Source organism: Lepus europaeus, chromosome 6, assembly GCF_033115175.1.
Source record: "Lepus europaeus isolate LE1 chromosome 6, mLepTim1.pri, whole genome shotgun sequence".
NCBI lineage: Eukaryota > Metazoa > Chordata > Mammalia > Lagomorpha > Leporidae > Lepus > Lepus europaeus.
The window spans coordinates 70,481,373-70,500,654 of NC_084832.1; the positions used below are offsets into that span (position 1 = coordinate 70,481,373).

General features: G+C 39.4%; 1 protein-coding gene across 1 annotated transcript in view; it reads left to right on the forward strand.

Annotated features, from left to right (window-relative positions):
• The window catches only part of ALG5 (ALG5 dolichyl-phosphate beta-glucosyltransferase), a 54,546-nt gene that overhangs the window by 14,932 nt on the left and 20,332 nt on the right, over positions 1-19,282 (forward strand). The window contains exon 6 of the mRNA XM_062194362.1: positions 6,502-6,615. Coding sequence (XP_062050346.1) covers positions 6,502-6,615 — 114 coding nt within the window. The remainder of the gene's footprint in view (positions 1-6,501; positions 6,616-19,282) is intronic.

Below are 19,282 nucleotides of genomic sequence, written 5' to 3' on the forward strand. Positions count from 1 at the left end.
ACTAAGCATGATTGCATGAACTAAGATGAACCTGACGTGGATCTAGCCTGATGAAATGTACCAAGCCATTGGAAAGATAAGCATTTGAATAAGTAAAAAATTAGGTGATTATACCTAAAGAGTGGGGTACAGATGAAGTGCAAAGATATTCCAAGACAGAAGTGTTTACTAAGATGTGTCAGGTAGTAATCAAGAGATGCTCAAAGACCAAAAATTAACATATGTAAATGAAAACAAAAAGTAATGCTTTTGAGGGGGTCAGTGTTGTGGCACTGTGGGTTAAGACACTGGCTGCAATACCAGCATCCCATATCAGAGTGCTGGTTCAGGTCCTGGCTGCTCCACTTCTAATCTAGCTCCCTGCTAACATGGATGCCTCTGCCATCCACATGGGAGACCCAGGTTGAGTTCCAGACTCCTAGCTTTGGCCTGCCCCAGACATTGTAGCCTTATGGGGAGTGAGCCAGCAGGTCGAAGGTCTATCTTTTTTAAAAAATTTTTTTTAAAGTATTTATTTGAAAGAGAAGGAGAGTGACAGATCTTCTGTCTGCTGGTGTACTCCCCCAAATTGTTGCTACAGCCAGATCTGAACCATTCCAAGCCAAGAGCCCAGAATTCTATCCTGACCTCCCATTTGGGTTGTAGGGCCACTTGCTCAAGTGGCAATCTTCTCTTGCCATCCCAGATGTGGTAGCAGGAAGCTGGATTGGAAGCAAAGCAGCTAGGACGTGAAACAGCACTAGCATAAGGGATGCCCAGCATTACACACTGCACCAGAGTGCTTGCCTCCATAATTATGCTTTAAATGACTTAGAAATTTGTTTAATTTTCATGAAAAGAAGTCAAGTTGGGCAGTCCAGGGATTATTCAACAATTTGATGTCATCAGAAACCTAGGTTCCAACTTTTCAGTCCTTCTTCCTCATTCATACAAAGTAACTCCTGGAGCCAGCACCGCAACTCAATAGGCTAATCCTCTGCCTTGCGGTGCCAGCACAGCGGGTTCTAGTCCCCGTCGGGACGCTGGATTCTGTCCCAGTTGCCCCTCTTCCAGGCCAGCTCTCTGCTGTGGCCAGGGAGTGCAGTGGAGGATGGCCCAAGTGCTTGGGCCCTGCACCCCATGGGAGACCAGGAGAAGCACCTGGCTCTTGCCTTCAGATCAGCGCGGTACGCCGGCCGCAGCGCACTGGCCGCAGCGGCCATTGGAGGGTGAACCAACGGCAAAGGAAGACCTTTCTCTCTGTCTCTCTCACTATCCACTCTGCCTGTCAAAAAAAAAAAAAAAAAAAAAAAAAGTAACTCCTGGAGGACTAGCCATTGTATCCCATTCCACACAGGAAAGAGAATGACAGGGATTTTGGTCCTTCTAAGGATATTTCTCTGAAATTCCACCTGTTAACTTCTGCTTATATCTCATGAGCCAGAGGATATCACAGAGCTACCCAGATTTCCAAGGAAGACTTGAGAACATTTTCTTTTCCAGTCCAAACAGGGTTCCATTCATAAAGAAAAAGGAATGGTTCTTGGGTAGATAACTGGCAGTCTCAGTCACATGAGGAAAATAGCAGACTTGACAAATGAGTTGGCATTGAAGCCAGGCCTCAAGCAGTGGTAAACACTGGCTTCCACTTACTGATCGCCTGTTGTCACCTGGAGAGTAGATTGATTAATCATGTCATCCTGCTCAGTGTAGGTCTGATCATTTTCATTTTACAGATGAGGAAGATGAGACTGATAGGCAGAGTCACTTACCCAAGCTCGTGTACATATTGTGCAGAGTCAGAATTTGTATTAGGTTAGTTTAACTCTGAAATCCATGCTCTTAATATTTAACCCCCATGATAACTATAGAAGATTTGAGATGAGCAAACCAGTTAGCAAAGCCCCAAAGACAGGAGTAGGAACTCTTCAGATATTTATTAGAACAAATGACTTCACTCTGACTGGGTCACAGTATATGTGAAAGAGAGAGGAAAAAAAATAGGATTGATGAAATTTCATGGTGGGCTTTTAATTCTAACGTTTATTTATTTGGCCAACATTTCCCTTTATTAAAGATACCAAAATGAAAATACCCATACTATGTCTTAGCTCAGTGAGGAAACAGACAAATGTTGTAAATGATAGAAGAGAATTATATGCCACATGTCAGCATCACTTTTTGTCTGGTAGGAACAGCAAAGACTTCCCAGAAAAGGTAAATTCTAATTGGAGTCTTCAGAGAGGATTAGACATTATCTACACGAAAGTTGGTGGGGGATAGGGTACTTATCAGAGAAAGAACATGACCAAAGTCCCAGCAGTATGAAAGAACATGCCACAACAAAGGACCCACCAGTGGTACACATGACGACTGGAGGTTAAAGCCAGAGGGATTGGGTTTCCAAGATGGCCAAATAGGGACAAGATATGCTTATTTTGGCCAGGGGAAGATAAAAGAGCAAATGCAGAGGAAGTTCATTCCCAGGGGAGAGTTAGAAGTTTGAAAACAAACAAAGACAGAAAAGATCAGCAAATTGAAGTCTGATATTTTGAAAAAAAATAAGCAAAATTGATACACCATTGGTTTAACTACAAAAGAAAGAAGACCCAAATTAGTAAAATTAGAGATGAAAAAGGAGATGTAACAGTGGATACCACAAAATTAAAAAGAATCATCAGGAATTACTACAAACAGCTATCTGTATACCAACAAACTGGAAAATCTAGAAGAAATGGATAGGGGCCGGTGTCATGATAAAGCCACCACCTGCCACCACCTGCAGTGCTGGCATCCCATATGGGCACCCATTCAAGTCCCGCTGCTCCACTTCCAATCCAGCTCTCTACTATGGCTTAGGAAAGCTGTAGAAGATGACCCAAGTTCTTGGGTCCCTGCACCCATGTGGGAGATCCAGAGGAAGCTCCTGGCTTTGGATTGGCGCAGCTCCAGCTGTTGTGGCCATGTGGGGAGTGAACCAGCGGATGGAAGACATCTCTCTTTCTCTTTCTCTCTCTTTCTCTGCCTCTCCTCTCTCTGTGTAACTCTGACTTTCAAATAAATCTTTAAAAAAAAAAAAAAAAGAAATGGATAGATTTCTGGACACATGCAATCTACCAAAATGGAGTCATGAAGACATGGAAAACCTAAGTAGACCAATAACCAAGACAGAGATTGAATCTGTAATAAAGAGCCTCCCATCAAAGAAAAGCCCAGGACCAGATGGCTTCACTGCTGAATCCTACCAGACTTAAAGAACTAATTCCAGGCCAGCGCCGTGGCTCACTAGGCTAATCCTCCGCCTGCTGCGCCGGCACCCAGGGTTCTAGTCCCAGTTGGGGCGCCGGATTCTGTCCCAGTTGCTCCTCTTCTAGTCCAGCTCTGCTGTGGCCCGGGAAGGCAGTGGGGGATGGCCCAAATGCTTGGGCCCTGTACTCTCATGGGAGACCAGGAGGAAGCACCTGGCTCCTGGCTTCGGATCGGCACACTGCGCCGGCCATTGCGGCCATTTAGGGGGTGAACCAACGGAAGGAAGACCTTTCTCTCTGTCTCTCTCTCACTGTCTAACTCTGCCTGTCAAAAAAAAAAAAAAAAAAAAACTAATTCCAATTCTTCTCAAACTATTCAAAACAATTGAAAGGGAGGGAAATCCTCTCAAACTCCTTCTATGAGGCCAGTATCACCTTAATTCCAAAACCAATAAAGGATGCAGCTCTCTGCTGTGGCCCGGGAGTGCAGTGGAGGATGACCCAAGTGCTTGGGCCCTGCACCCCATGGGAAACCAGGAGAAGCACCTGGCTCCTGCCTTCGGATCCGCGTGGTGCACCGGCCGCAGCGCGCCGGCCACACCGGCTATTGGAGGATGAACCAACGGCAAAGGAAAACCTTTCTCTCTGTCTCTTTCTCTCACTGTCCACTCTGCCTGTCAGAAAATAAAAAATAAAAAGGATGCAATAGGCCAGTATCCCTAATGAAAATAGATGCAAAACTCCACAATAAAATACTGGATAATCAAATCTAAAAGCACATTAGAAAGATCACTCACCTAGACCAAGTAGCATTTTATCCCTAATATTGTGGGATGAGTCAGCGTATGCAAATCAATATGTGTGATAAATCACATTAATGAACTAAAAAATGAAAACTGTATGATTATCTCAATATGTGCAGGGAAAGTATTTTATAAAATGCAGCATCCTTTCATGATAAAAACCTTAAACTGGGTATAGAAGGAACACAACCTCAACACAATCAAGGCAATCATTGACCAACACACAGCCAGCATCATATTGAATAGGGAAAGGTTGGAGGCATTTCCACTAAGATCCAGAACCAAACAAAGATGCCCACTTTCACCATTGCTATTCAGTATAGTTCTGGGGGTTTTAGCCAGAGCCATTAGACAACAAAAAAGTGAAAAGGATACAAATTGTAAAGGAGATTATCCCTGTTTACAGATGACATGATTCTATTTTAGAAGAACCAAAAGATTCCACTAAGACTATTGGAACTCAGAGTTTGGTAAAGTTGCAGGATAACAAATTAACACAGAAAAATTAATAACCTTTGTATACACAAATAATGAGTTATCTGTACCCCCATATTAATTGCAACTCAATTCGCAACAGCTAAGATATGGAATCAACCTAGATGTCGTATCAACTGATGACTATATAAAGAAAATGTAGGTTTCCCATTGATATGCCCACATCCCATATCGAAGTGCTTGTTGGAGTCTTGGCTACTCTACTCCAATCCAGCTCCCTGCTAATAATCACTCTGAGGGAGCAGCAGGTGATACCTCAAGTAGCTGAGTCTCTGCTAACCACTTAGGAGACCCTGACAAAGCTGTCTTTCGCCTGGCCCAGGCCTGGCTGTTATGGGTATTTGGAGAGTGAACCAGGGATATTTCTTTCCCATCTGTTTCTCAGTCTTGCTGCCTTTCAAATGAATATAAGTAAAAATTAAAGTACTGAGGTAGACATTTGGCACAGCAGTTAAGATGCCTCTTAGGACCCCCACATCTTATATTGGTACGCTTGGGATGAGGCCTGGCTCCACTCCTGCCTCCTGCTAATGTGCATCCTAGGAGGCTTCAGGTAATGCTTCTAGTAGTTGGATCCCTGCCACCATTGTAGGAAGCCCAGATTGAGTTCCAGGCTTTTGGCTTCAGCCTAGTCCAGCCCTGTTATAGGCACTTGGAAAAATACCAGTTAATGGAAGATTGGTCTGTCTGTCTCTCTCCACATTTCTGTCTCTTCCTTTCAAATAAATGAAAATAAATGTTTAAAAGATAAAATGCTTTAGGTTCCATAATAAAGAATACTAGGGGCCAGCATTTGACCCACAGGTTAAGCACTCATTAGGATAGCTAGGTCCATATCAGAGTGCATGGATAAAATTCCCAGCTCCATCTCCTGATTCCAGCTTCTTGGTAATGCAGAACCTGGGAGACAGAGGTGGTGGCCCATGTAGCTGGGTTTCTACCACCCACATGGGAGACCTGAATTGAGTCTTAGTTCCTGGCTTCATCCCCAGCCCAGCCCTGACCTAGTCCCAACCGTTGTGGATATTTGGGGAGTAAACTAGCAGGTAGTCAAACTCTCTCCTTTCTTTTCTTTTATTTATTTATTTATTTTGATAGGCAGAGTTAGACAGTGAGAGAGAGACAGAGAGAAAGGTCTTCCTTCCGTTGGTTCACCCCCTAAATGGCCTCTACGGCCGGCACAGTGTGCCGATCCGAAGCCAGGGGCCAGGTGCCTCCTCCTGTTCTCCCATGCAGGTACAGGGCCCAAGCATTTGGGCCATCCTCCACTGCCTTCTGGGCCACAGCAGAGAGCTGGACTAGAAGAGGAGCAACTGGGACAGAACCAGCGCCCCAACCAGGACTAGAACCCAGAGTACCGGCACCAGTATTAGCCAGTGAAGATTAGCCTAGTGAGCCGCAGCGCCGGCCCAAACTCTCTCCTTTCTCTCTTCCCCATTTCTGTCTCTCCCATTCCCTCTCTCAGTCCCTCCCTCCCTTTTTCCCTGTGCATCTTAAGTAATAAAAACAATTTTCAAAAAGAATACTAAAGATCTATAATATCTATAATCTTACAGTGCATTTCACAATCTGTATATTAGATGTGTTCAGTGTGTCCATAAATATGTTTTTTATGTGCATCTCTGACCTTTTTGGTACCGTGACACAAATGTCATATATGTATAATGTACATAATGACTATTATACTTCTTTATTCTTAGTCATGCAGACTATTTTTCCTTAGTCTTCTCTATTTTACTATGTTATTTTCCAAGGTATTAATAGTATCACATCACAAGTTTTCAAAATAATGAATAGGCAATAGATATATTTAGGAATGTCTTTTCAGGGGTACCAGTGAATTTTAGCCTCCTCCTCATTCTATACGTAATATTTTATGCTTAGTTGTTTTAAATAAAACAGAACAAACTGAAATGTTATTGACATTAACCTTAATTTTAAGCAACTTTCTTTTTACTTGAAACTTTTAAATACAGGGTGTATTCAGTTCTCGAGGGAAAAAGATCCTTATGGCGGATGCTGATGGTGCCACAAAGTTTCCAGATGTAGAAAAATTAGAAAAGGGACTAAATGATCTACAGCCTTGGCCTGTGAGTATAACAATAGAATTCAAATAATGTTCTGACAAAAATATGTGCACTCTAAAGGAACACTAGAAGAGAATTTGCGTATAAGTTTAAAAATCAGGGGTTTTTCTTAGAGAAAGCAGATAACGAATGGCTTATTTGTAATACATTCTTGCAACACACATGGGAGACCCAGATCGAGTTCCAGGCTCCTGGCTTCAGCCTGGCCCAGGCCTGGCTGTTGCAGGCATTTGAAGAGTGAACCAACAGAGGGAAAGTATTTCTATCTCCTCTCCTCTCCTCTCTTCTCATTCTTCTCTCTCTGCCTTTCAAATAAAATGAAAATAAATAAATCAAAATTTAAAACTAGAGTTTTTGATGTGAAATTCCCACATAGGTATTATAGTCCTGTAGAAGATCTAATCATAGTGTTATAAATATTCGCTTATTATCTGAGATTGACCTATTTTAATATTCTGATGATGTCTCTCTTGATTTCTAATTGCTTCTACCAATGATTTGAGAATTATACATGTTTTAATGAGGCTTTTATTTAAAAGTATAACCCAGCTTTACATTAAAAGCATAGCCATTCAAATAAAGATGTAAAATGAAACTGAAAATTTTTTTTGGTGAAACAAAAATAATCTAATCTCAGGGGCCAGTGTCGTGGCATAGCAAGTAAAGCTGCCACCTACAATGCCAGAATCCCATATTGGTGCCTGTTCATGTCTCAGCTGCTCCATTTCTGACCTAGCTCCCTGCTAAAGGCCTGGGGAAAGCAGTGGAAGATGGTCCAAGTGTTTGGGCCCCATCACCTACATGGGAGACCTGGATGAAGCTCTTTGCTCCTGGCTTTGGCCAGCCCAGCGCTGGTCACAGAAGCCTTCTGCAGAGTGAACCAGTGGATGGAAGATGGTTCTGACTTTTTCTCTAACTCTTTTAAAACAAATCTTTAAAAAATAGTAATCGTAATTATAGGGAATAACCTCTCCAAAAAGATTTAGTACAGCTTTACGCCATAACTTGAAAAAATGGAAGTTAAAGAAAATCCTGGTGCCATTCCCACCTTTCACAAATCATTTTGTGCAAAAAGGTAATTGTACAGAATCATGAGCTTTTCGCCAAACACCTTATGATCTGGAAAGAATCAGCATCCTTGGATGACTTCAAACAGTGCCTACCCACATCACACAATGTGCCAGGATTTCAGCAGCATCAGATCTTGCTAGGGTTTGTTATTTTCAGAACTTCAAGCTAAACACAGATCCACACCTCAGTGTAGTGCAGTCTTGCCCAGGACACCAGACAGAATCTTCTAAAAGCGGGGAACCCAACAAAGCCATATAGAGCTCCACAGAAGGAGACCTCCACAGTAGCTTGGGTGTAATACTCAGGCCTTGAAACTAGAGGAGAGAAAATAGGTGTCACAAGCCTTAGAATTATACCAGTGCCTTCTGAGAACTGCCAGTGTTAAGACAAAATGAAAAGAATTAAAATTTCATGCAAAGGAAAGATAATCCTATCTGAGAGACCCCATTATTCAAGGAAAAGGATAAAATTAACATATGAATATTTTAACTAAAGACAGAATGCTTAATGCAATAAGAGTTAAGCAGCACAGATATTCAAAGGTGAGATGACAAAAAAACTATATTAGAAGAAATTACAAAACTAAGGAAACAAATTGTGGGCCAAAAGAAGTTTAATAGAACTATCGATGAATGAAATCAACCTAGTTTACCTATTACAGCAAAAATTGAACAACAGAAAAAAGTAAACATACTCGCAAAATCCAAAAAACCAGGCTATGTAGTAACCAAATGCTGCTTATCCTACTTTCTGAAAATACTTGTTTCGTGGGATGTGAAATATCTTCCAACATCCATCATCCTCTCTCAGCTCCCACTCTTCTTTATTTCCATTAGCTATGATTTGGGTTTTTTTTTTTAAGATACTAAATGAATTAACTCATATAATTCTATTAAAATATCCATATATCTGTGTCATTCAAAGCAGTAGACACACGTGGCTATTAAAATTAAATAAAAATTTAATTCATCAGTCTCACAGGCCACATTTCAAATCCTCATGGCTAGTACCTACCTGTTGGGTAGCAGTTTCATCATAGAAAGTTCTTTCCAACAGTTGTGCATTATCCCATGCGACAGGAGATTATTATTGGATATGTTATATTTCATTCTTACCAGAAAACCTCTTCATCTGTCATGCTAGCCTGAAAGAAAAATGCTGTTGGTGAGATGTTACTTTGATTTTGTGTTTCTCCTTAGAGGCTAACAGAAACTTGGTAACTTTCTCCTGTGTTACCTCCTATGTTGAGGAGCCAGAGTGAGAGGTTAAGCAGAAGGTTAGCAACTGATTCTGTAATTCTACATTAGGACAAAGAACAATGCATTAAGAAAGATTAGGGGGTTAAAAAAATAAACAAAAAAATGTGAACCTTCTTCTTGTGAATCCAGTTCCCTTTATACTACTATGAAAAGGAAAGGAATTCTGATAATGTCTTTTTTCCTTGTAATAATCCAGCTTACTGAATCAGTACTGTCAGTGTTAAGATCATTAAAGAATTAAAGCCTATGATTATTATTAAGCTGTTAATTCACATTGTTAGTAATAGTCATAGCTCTCAGGAAACTTACCCTCTGAAGCTAACATGCATGGAGGTATTAGAAGGAATTGTCTTAATTATCTAATTCAGGTACCAGCATATTTTCTTTGTAAAGGGCCATATAGTAAATATTTTAAACTTTAAAGCCATAATGTCTCTCACAACTACTCAGCTCTACAGTTGTAGTACAAAAGAAGACATAGACAGTATATAAATCAATGACCATGACTGTATTCAAGTAAAAGTTTATTTAAACAAATACATAGCAGACCAGATTTTGGCCACAGAATATGGTTTGCTGACCTTTGATCTAATTTATCTCGTGTTGTGAAATTTCATAACCACCAAGTGATCTTGCAGTCTCGGCTTGTATAGCCTTAATGATACACAAACAGCCCATTTTACCTTCACAGTGATGAAGTTCCTCTTTGCATTCAAGGCAAAGTTGTGTCTTTTGAATCCGTCCTACACCCCCCGCCACCCTTTAGTTGGCTGTATCTTTTGTAACTGCATAGTCTCCACTTCTTTGTGATAGCCCTTCAAGAGAGAGTTGTTTCTTCTCTACTTTTGGTTATCAATAATTCTTCAAATTTTAAAACATAGCAGTTTTTTATTTTCCTGATGGTTTCCCGCTACCGATGTCTCAGTTTGTGTGTATTTGATTACCACATTACATTGTTCCTCATTTGCCAGCTCTTGTTTATGAGCATCGCATTGAACCCAGCCTCCTCATCCTTTTTCTGGTATATTTAGGGGGGTTTTGTTTGATTTTATATTTCTTTTTATTTGCTTTGTTTAGGAGTGGAAGTATGGCTGTTTATTCCTTTTAAATAATCAGATTTCAGTCTCTAAAGATAGAGGGTCTTATTCTGTCTTTAATGCAATTACTGTTCCCTTCTCAATTCACTTCAGCTGCAAATTAGATAACCATGCCATGCTTATATTCTCCTAACCCCTAGGGGTGGTTCTGAGAATAATGTGAAATAATGACAATAATTAGAATTATGAGTTTCAGAATCCACAATTATACAACCAACTCACTAGATGGCAGTAGTTAACTTATATACCTCTTACAATGTTGTTTTGACTGTAAGTAGTTTCTTCTAATTTTTTCTTCTCAGTGGATTTTACTGTTTTTTCTTTTTAATTGCAACAAAAAAAGTAAATTGCTACTACTTTTTAACTTGTATCCCCTCTTAGAGTAACCAAATCATACCTATGATCTGATTATGCTTACAAGGTCAAGTTAGAAAAGTTGCTTATAGTTCCTTCTCTGAATACAATTATTCTTACAAAATTTTAAAACTAAATGTACGTAATTTAAGTAAAACTTTTTAAGATGCACACATAAAACATAGGCTCTTTACATTTTGTTCCCAAATAATTGATTTGTATAATATTTTTGTATTTTTAAGATTTATTTATTTATTTATTTATTTATTGGATAGAGAGAGAGTTCTTCCATCTGCTATTGTCTGCAACATTTAGATCTGGCCCAGGCTAAAGCCAGGAGCCAGGGACTCCACCTTGGCAGGGGCCAAAGTACTTTGGCTATCTTCTGCTTCCTTTCTAGGTGCATTAGCAGGAAGCTAGATCTGAAGCAGAGTGGTCAGGATGCTGGTGTTGCAAGCCTTCACCTGCTGTGCCACAATCCTGTCCCTCATGTCTTCATTTTAATACGTAAAGCCTTTCTCTTAGGTTTTAGATTTCCAAATCAGTGGTTATTCTACCTCTTTTAGCAAAAATAAAATGTGCTTGATTTTGCAGTACTTTTTCTAAGCACAGCCTATGATGATCACTTGTTTAGTAGCTTACCTATTTGAAATAGAATTCAAAATCCCCAAATATGCAAAATAGATGGCAAAAATTCTGTGTTCCAGTAATAATTAAAATAATTATTCAGGGTATGACTTAGACTTTGAATTCTTATTCAGATGTAGTTCCAACCAGTTTAGTTTTAGATTTGTAATTCCACAAAGGACTAGAGATAATGGATATGAAAAAGATAAAGTAAAATTACATTGAGGGAAAACTATAGGAAGCAACTATTATCCACATACACAATTCAGTCTGGATTGCTTAATTACTAATAACCCTCAGTAATTCTTTGTCTTCATTGTAGTATTACATGGTCTATAGCAGTATTGTTGCACCCACATTTCATCCTATGTGTAAACATGGATTATTCCATAAAAAACATAACAATTACTACTTAGCTTTTTTTTTTGGATGGGCTACATGAACAAGTCTCAGAAGCTAGTGCATTTATTTCACATTCTTATTGTGTGAATAAAAAGCCTGACTTCCTAGAGAGACACCTTACTTCCAAAATTGTGTGTCTTATAGACCACAGTTACACAGGAATTTTGCCAAGATCTTTGTGAAAGCCAAATAAGAATGCAAAAATTAAAGTGCAGCTTTAAAAATGTAAAAATAAATAGACTATATATCAAATTCTCAGGAGAATATATCTCAACAAAGCACAAAATGTCTTTTCCATCAGAGCAGGAGTTTAATGTCAAAAACCTAGCTCAGTGAGTGAGGCCACTCAGCTTGAGAGTCTACATCCCATATAAGAGTGCTTTTTGCATCTCACCTGATGTACTTCTGATTCAGCTGTCTGCTAATGCACTTGGGAAGCATTTATTTGAAAGGCAGAGTGACAGATCTTCTGTCTGCTGGTTCACTCATCAAATGGCTGCAACAGCTAGAGCTGGGCCGATCTGAAGCCAGGAGCCAGGAGCTTCTTCTGGGGCTTCCACGTGGATAGCAGGGACCTAGACACTTGGGCTATCCTCCACTGTTTTTCCCAGGCCATTAGCAGGTAGCTGCATCAGAAGTGGGGCAGCTAGGACTCAAACCAACACCTGTATGGGATTCCGGCATCACAGTCGGCAGCTTTACCCACTACGCCACAGAGCCAACCCATAAATGAATCTTGTAAACAAATAGGAGCCAGTGCTGTGCCTGTGGCACTGGCATCCCATTTGGGTGCCAGTTTGTGTCCCGGCTGCTCCTCTTCCAACGCAGCTCTGTGCTATAACCTGGGAAATCAATAGAAGATGGCCCAAGTCCTTGGACCCCTGCACCTATGTGGGAGAACTGGAAGAAGCTCCAGGCTCCTGGCTTTGGATCAGCTCAGCTCTGTATGTTGTGGCCATTTGGGGAGTGAACCAGCAGATGGAAGATCTCTTTCCTTCTCCCTCTCCCTCTCCCTCTCCCTCTCCTTCTCCTTCTCCCTTCCCCTCCTTGCCCCCTCTTCCTCCCTCTCACCCTTCTCACCTCTGCCTCTCCGCCTCTCTATAACTCTGCCTTTTAAATAAATAAATAAATATTTAAATTTATAAAATATAAATAAATAACCCTATACCAAACACCTACTTTGAAAGAAGTTATGATTTCAGAATTTCTTGTGCCAAAATACATTTTTTGATCCCATTTTTCCATGAATTTATGTATGTATGTATGTATGTATGTGGAAAGCAGAGAGAGGAGAGAGAGCTTCCATCCACTGGTTCATTCCTTAAATGACCACAACGGCTGGAGGGGGCCAGGAGCCAGGAGCTTCTTCCGTGTCTCCCATGTGGGTGCAGGGGCCCAAGGACTTGGGCCATCTTCTACAGCTTTTCCTAGGCCATAGCAGAGAGCTAGATTGGAATTTGAGCAGCCAGTACTCAAACTGGTGCCCATATGGGATGCTAGCTCTGCAGCTGGCAGCTTTACCTGCTACGCCACAGCGCCGGCCCCACCGTGAACTTCTTAAAGTACCTTACCTAATATTTCCTAGAATGGAAAACAATAAACCTTCTGTAAAAGATTAAAGAATAAAAATTTTAATCTATGTAAACCACATTTGATCTCTGTTTCAGTATTATTTGTCTCCTTCCTTTCCCTACTCTGCCCTGTTTTTATGTTTTTAAATAACTTTTAAGTGATCAGAAACCTTTCTTAGTTCATGAGTCATTTAAAAACAGGCAGCAGGCTGGATTTGACCCACATACACATTTTACTGACCTCCATTCTAGAAGATTAAAACCTTGTTCTTGACAACTATAATTTTTGCTAACCATAGAAAGTCTCAGAAATGTAATGTCTATATAATTTCAAGAGAAAATGCTTTTAATTTACAAGTGTAGTCTGAATCAGTGCTCTCTGTTCCAGTAGAAGGTAAGCTTTGTTAGAAGAGTGGCTGTGTAACTTCATCTCCAGTACCTGGAGTAGTAGAAATAGTAGGTGCTCAAGAAATAGCTGTGAAACAAATGAATACCACTTTAAGTCATTTCTGAAGGGAAAACCATATGATGTATTAAAAATTATATTTATAAATGATACCCAAAAGCCAAAATTACAATGTTGGGGTATGTGGCTGGATAAGCCAAATTTGTATAACTTCTCATTTGGATTTTAAGGGACATTATGAAGAAGTGGATGGGCAACTAATTTTAAAATGCTGCCAATGTGAAAACTAGAAGAAATGGTGTGGCATCAGGTGTATAATAGCATTTTTGTTTTATTATTTTAATTAAAAATGTCTTCATTATAAAACTATCACTAAGACATTGGAGAAAGATTTGAAGCAGCATCAAGGATTAAAGTAAGCAACCACATTCTATCAGCCAGAAAGTTAATACTCCTTTAATGGGCCATTTCTTCTGAGTATTTATATTTCAACATTTAATGTAATAGGGTTTTGAACTTGATGATATAAAAGCATAAAGACTCATCTTGGTAGTAAATAATGAAAAAACTTGAGAAGTTACTCAGGTCATGCCCTTATCTCTAAACAGATTTTAAGCTGTACAGCCATGTTATATGGATAAATGTTGATGTACTCCTTTTTTCTTATGGCCTTTTATTGTGATTTGGAACATACTTAGAGTGTATAGAGTAACAAATCTCAGTGTACTCATCAGCTCTTTTCAACTGACATCTGCATTCTGACACACTTTTAATGTATGAAAATTCAATTTTTTCTTTTATTGAGAATATTTGGGAAAATCTTAAGAATTGTTACAATTTAAATGTATTGCCTAGATTGGCTTTTCAACTTTAAGGACCTATTTTGGGGTTTTTGTTGTTAAATATTTATAGACGTATGTTGATTTCAAATTTAGTTGTAATCTAATTTTAAACATAACTTCATCCACATGGCTGCTTCTAATGGTGAAATCTTTTGTACTATAATAATTTAACTTTCATAAATAAAAGAGAAAGTATTTCCAGATATATCTATTGAGTTTGTATAAGTGGATATAAGTTTTTATAGAACATATTGGAAATATGAATCAACAGCTTCGAGTAATTCCTGTTTATCAGCTCAGTAATCCCTATCAGTTGACCTAGCTTTGAGAAGTTTACCTTAAGGAAATAATTAAAAATTATACAAAAAAATGGAAAAATCTTCTAATCCATATTTATGGATTAGAAGAATTAATGACATCAAAAGTCCAGGGCCAGCACCATGGCTCACTTGCTTAATCCTCTGCCTGCAGTGCCAGCATCCCATATGGGCGCTGTGTTCTAATCCTGGCTGCTCCTCTTCCAGTCCAGCTCTCTGCTGTGGCCCGGGAGGGCAGTGGAGGATGGCCTGAGTACTTGGGCCCTACACCCACATGGGAGACCAGGAGGAAGCACCTGGCTCCTGGCATCGGATTGGCACATCCCCAGCCGTAGCGGCCATTTGGGGGATGAACCAACGGAAGGAAGACTTTTCTCTCTGTCTCTCTCTCTCACTGTCTAACTTTGCCTGTCAAAAAAAAAAAAAAAAAAAGAAGAAGAAGAAGCAGCCGCCATTCCCAAAAAGACAAATATTGTGTTTTCTTTGATATATGGTAGTTAATATAGAATACAAATATCATCATCATCTTGTGATATGAATGTTGTTTTTAGCCCTTGTTTATACTCTTATGGTACTGTGATCTTCCTACTTTTTACTTGTTGGATATTATTGTTAGTGGTGAATTAAGCATATTATAAGGGGGATTGAAATGAATGTCTGCAAAAATTTAAAAAAGGGAGGAGGTTGATGGAGGGAAGCAAGTATGATTATGTTATATCTGTACCTGTGAAATACATCACATATATCCTCTTTATAGTAATGAAAATTGAAAAAAATAAGAATTATGAAGAATTAAGACTATGTATAGAAGTAAACTTTCAAGGATTTTTGCTTACTTGCATTTTAAATGTGTATGTGTGTGTTTTAAGTTTATTTTGTATTATTTATTTGAAAAGCAGAGAAAGAGATATCTTTTCACAGATTCACTCCCCAGATGCCTGCAACAGCTAGGGCTGGGCCACGCTAAAACCAGAAGCTGGGAACTTCACCCTGGTTTCCCAGGAGGATGGCTGGGACACAGGCACTTATGCCATAGCCTGCTGCCTCACAGGTTGTGCATTAGTGGGAAACTGGATCTGAAACAGAGGTGGGACTTGATCTAATAGTGGATGCAGGAGTCCCAGGCGGCAGCTTTACCCACTGTGCCACAATGCCCACCCATGTAATGCTACTTTAATAAGAGAAAAATTGGAAATAATTTTAAACATCCAATATTAAGTTATACTGGTACATTATTCTATAGAGCAGCTGTTCACTATACATATTTAAATGAAAACAATTTTTTTTAATTTTTATTTATTTTTTGACAGGCAGAGTGGATAGTGAGAGAGAGAGAGAGAAAGGTCTTCCTTTTTGCCATTGGTTCACCCTCCAATGGCCGCTGCGGCCAGCGCATCTCGCCGATCCGAAGCTTGGAGCCAGGTGCTTCTCCTGGTCTCCCATGCGGGTGCAGGGCCCAAGGACTTGGGCCATCCTCCACTGCCTTCCCGGGCCATAGCAGAGAGCTGGCCTGGAAGAGGGGCAGCCGGGATAGAATCCGGCACCCCAACCGGGACTAGAACCCGGTGTGCCGGCACCGCAAGGCAGAGGATTAGCCTGTTAAGCCACGGCGCCGGCCAAATGAAAACAATTTTTAAACACGTGATATATATAGAGAGAGAGAAAGAGAAAGGTGTGCAATAATGTCAGCATGTTATATATATTTATATTTTATATTTATATTTATTTATATTTGTAAAAGGACCTGCATTTTGGCACAGCACCTTATGCTACCACCACTTATGACGTCAGCATCCCTTATTGGAGTGCCAGTTCAAGTCCTGGCTACTATGCTTCCCATCCAGCTCTTTGCTAATGTGGCTGGGAACACGTCTGATGATGCCCGAGTACTTGGGCCCCTGCCACCCAAGTGAGAGACTCAGATGAAGTTCTAGACTGCTAGCTTCAACATGATCCAGCCTCAGCTGTTGTAGACCAATTTGGGGAGTGAACCAATAGTTGAAAGATCTGTCTGTCTCCCTCTCTGTCACTCTGCCTTCCAAATAAATTAATAAATCTTTAAAAATATATTTGTAATGTGCAGGGTCAAAAAGCTAATAGAAAATGTCCTATGAGAAAACTGTACATGAATTTCAAATTATTTTGCAACAGACTTTTAATTCATTTCCCACTGACTTTTTGAAGTATCCTCATATATTAAATTATGTAAATAAAAATTAAATACATTAATTTCTTTATATATTACATGTACTACCAGAAATAATAGAATGTGTTACTGGTTGTCTCTGGTAGTATTGTGGATATTTGTTTTAAGTTTTTCTTTAGCTTATTGATTTTAACAATGAGCCTGTGATGGTTTTGATGGAAAAGAAAAGGTACAGTTTTCTAATCAAAACTAATATTTTAATAATTAAAACTTTCCCTTACTGGATAGATATGACTGATTTTACTATCTGTTTTTTCTTCTACAAATTTCCATCCTAATTCAACTTTTTTCCATGTCTCTACCTCATTCTGAGCCAATTGCATCCTTTAAAGTGCCTGTGCCAATTTCTTTTTCTATTTCAGTATGTTTCTTAACTTTGGATATGGAATCCAAATAAACCTAGGTTCTAATTCATGTGGTTTGGGGTAAGTTTCCCCATCTAGTTCACTTAGCCTGTGCCATAGAATAATGAGCCCACATTCATAAATCCTGAGGCAGTGTTTAAAATAAGAAAAGTCAAGTGATTAGTATGCATTCAGAACTCAATAACCAGTACCTCTAATTATTAACATTAGACTTTGTGCTTGATTTTTTTCTGTCAGAGCTAGTCGAGTATTGTTGGTTATGATTGTTAATATAAATTGGAATGTCTACTATTCTGTTCCTTCTCTCCCAGTTAAAATATTCTTAACTTTAAAAGTACTAGGAGAGATTCTGATTAAGCATTTCTTTATAGAAGATAATACATTATCACTTTAAAAAGCCAACTGTCATAGTTACTTAAGTATTCATGTTAAAAATTCCTAAGAGAGCCAGCTGTGCTCCCAAAGAGGCTATGGGGCAGGTGTTCAGCCTAGAGGTTAAGCTGCAGGTTAGGATGTCTGTGCTCCACATGAATGTCCTGCCCATGTTGCACTTGGATTCAGTACCTGGCTCTGGCTCCTCTCTCCAGCTTCTGGCTAATGCAGACCTCAGGAGGCAGCAGTGATGACTTGAGTAATTGAGTCGCTGCCACACATATATGTGAGACCTGGGTTAAGCTCCTGTGTTGGTGGAGGGGAGGGTGTTATGGCCATTTCCATTTGGGGAGTGAACCAGTGAGAATGGGAGATCTCTCTCTTCCTACTCCCACCCCTGACCCCAAATAAGTAAGTAATTTAAAAAGTGAAAAAGAATGGGGCTCAGTGTCTGTCTACCATGGGCTGTTTTTAAAATGAGAATGTCTTTCATTCCTAAAGAACAGCTAACTATTTGAAAAGATGCTTAGATTAATTCCACCTGATACTGATATCAATATCAGGGATTCAGTTCTTACATCAGAATTCTTCAGATGTACAAAGCTTTCTTAAAAGATTTTAAGGACGTAAGCTGGGTAAAAATAGATTTTCAAGGAAAGTATTTGTTTTTAGCTTAATTAAATAATTTTTAACTCTACTTATTAGTCTCTGAAAGGTGGAGATAGGTCCTTTTTAAATCTGTTGCTCAGTAATGTTACTGGTCTTTGGATTCAAGCTCAAGCTTATTTGTTATATACTATCTGGACTTTTAATGTGATTCCCAAGAAATTGTCTTCCTTCATGAGCGATATACTTATGCCAGAGAGAGAAGGGAAGAAATTATTACTGCTAAAAATAATGGGTAAAGTATATAAGATACAATTCCCAAAGGAAGATATAATTGGCTAATAAATATTCCCCAAAGTTTACATTTTATTTTTCAAAAAGGTAAACTAGGGGTCTGGCACTGTGGCTTAGTAGGTTAAGCTTCCACATGTGGTGACGGCATCCCATATGGGTGCCAGTTCGTGTCCCAGCTGCTACTCTCCCAATCCAGCTTTCTGCTTATGGCCTGGGAGGGCAGCAGAGGATGGCCTAAGTGCTTGGGCCCCTCCATCCATGTGGGAGACCTGGAGGAAGCTCCTGGCTTCGGATCAGCTCCAGCTGTTGTGGTCATTTGGAGAGAAAACCAGTAGATGGAAGACCTTTGTCTCTCCCTCTCTCTGTCACTCTGCCTCTCAAATAAATAAATAAAATATTTAAGATAAAAAAGTAAGTCACATAGGCAGTAATGTTTTTACCTTAGCAAATTTAAAATTAGAATTGGATCTGCCAAGGATTTATGAAATAGTCATTTTTCAGACCTAATTAGTGGGAATGTAAAGAGCCTTTTAAAGAATAATTTGGTTCATGTGCATTTAAAAAAATTCAGATTTTTATGACTCTCTCCAAAGGAAGAAATCTGAAATATCAGTACATTTCAAGAAGTTCATGGAGAATGGAATTAGAATGTAAATTTATTTTGGTGAAAAAAGTTGAAATCATTACATAAATTATTTCCATCATAGACAGTTTCTTTGAACTTTTTGAAACCCCTAAAATAAGTAGAGTTTTATATTCAAAGGTGTTCTGTTTTTTGTTTTGTTTTTGACCAGGAGCTGGGAACTCAATTGAAGTCTCCCACGTGGGTGATTGTATCTAACCACTTGAGCCATTGTTTGCTTCTTGCCAGGATTTAGCCA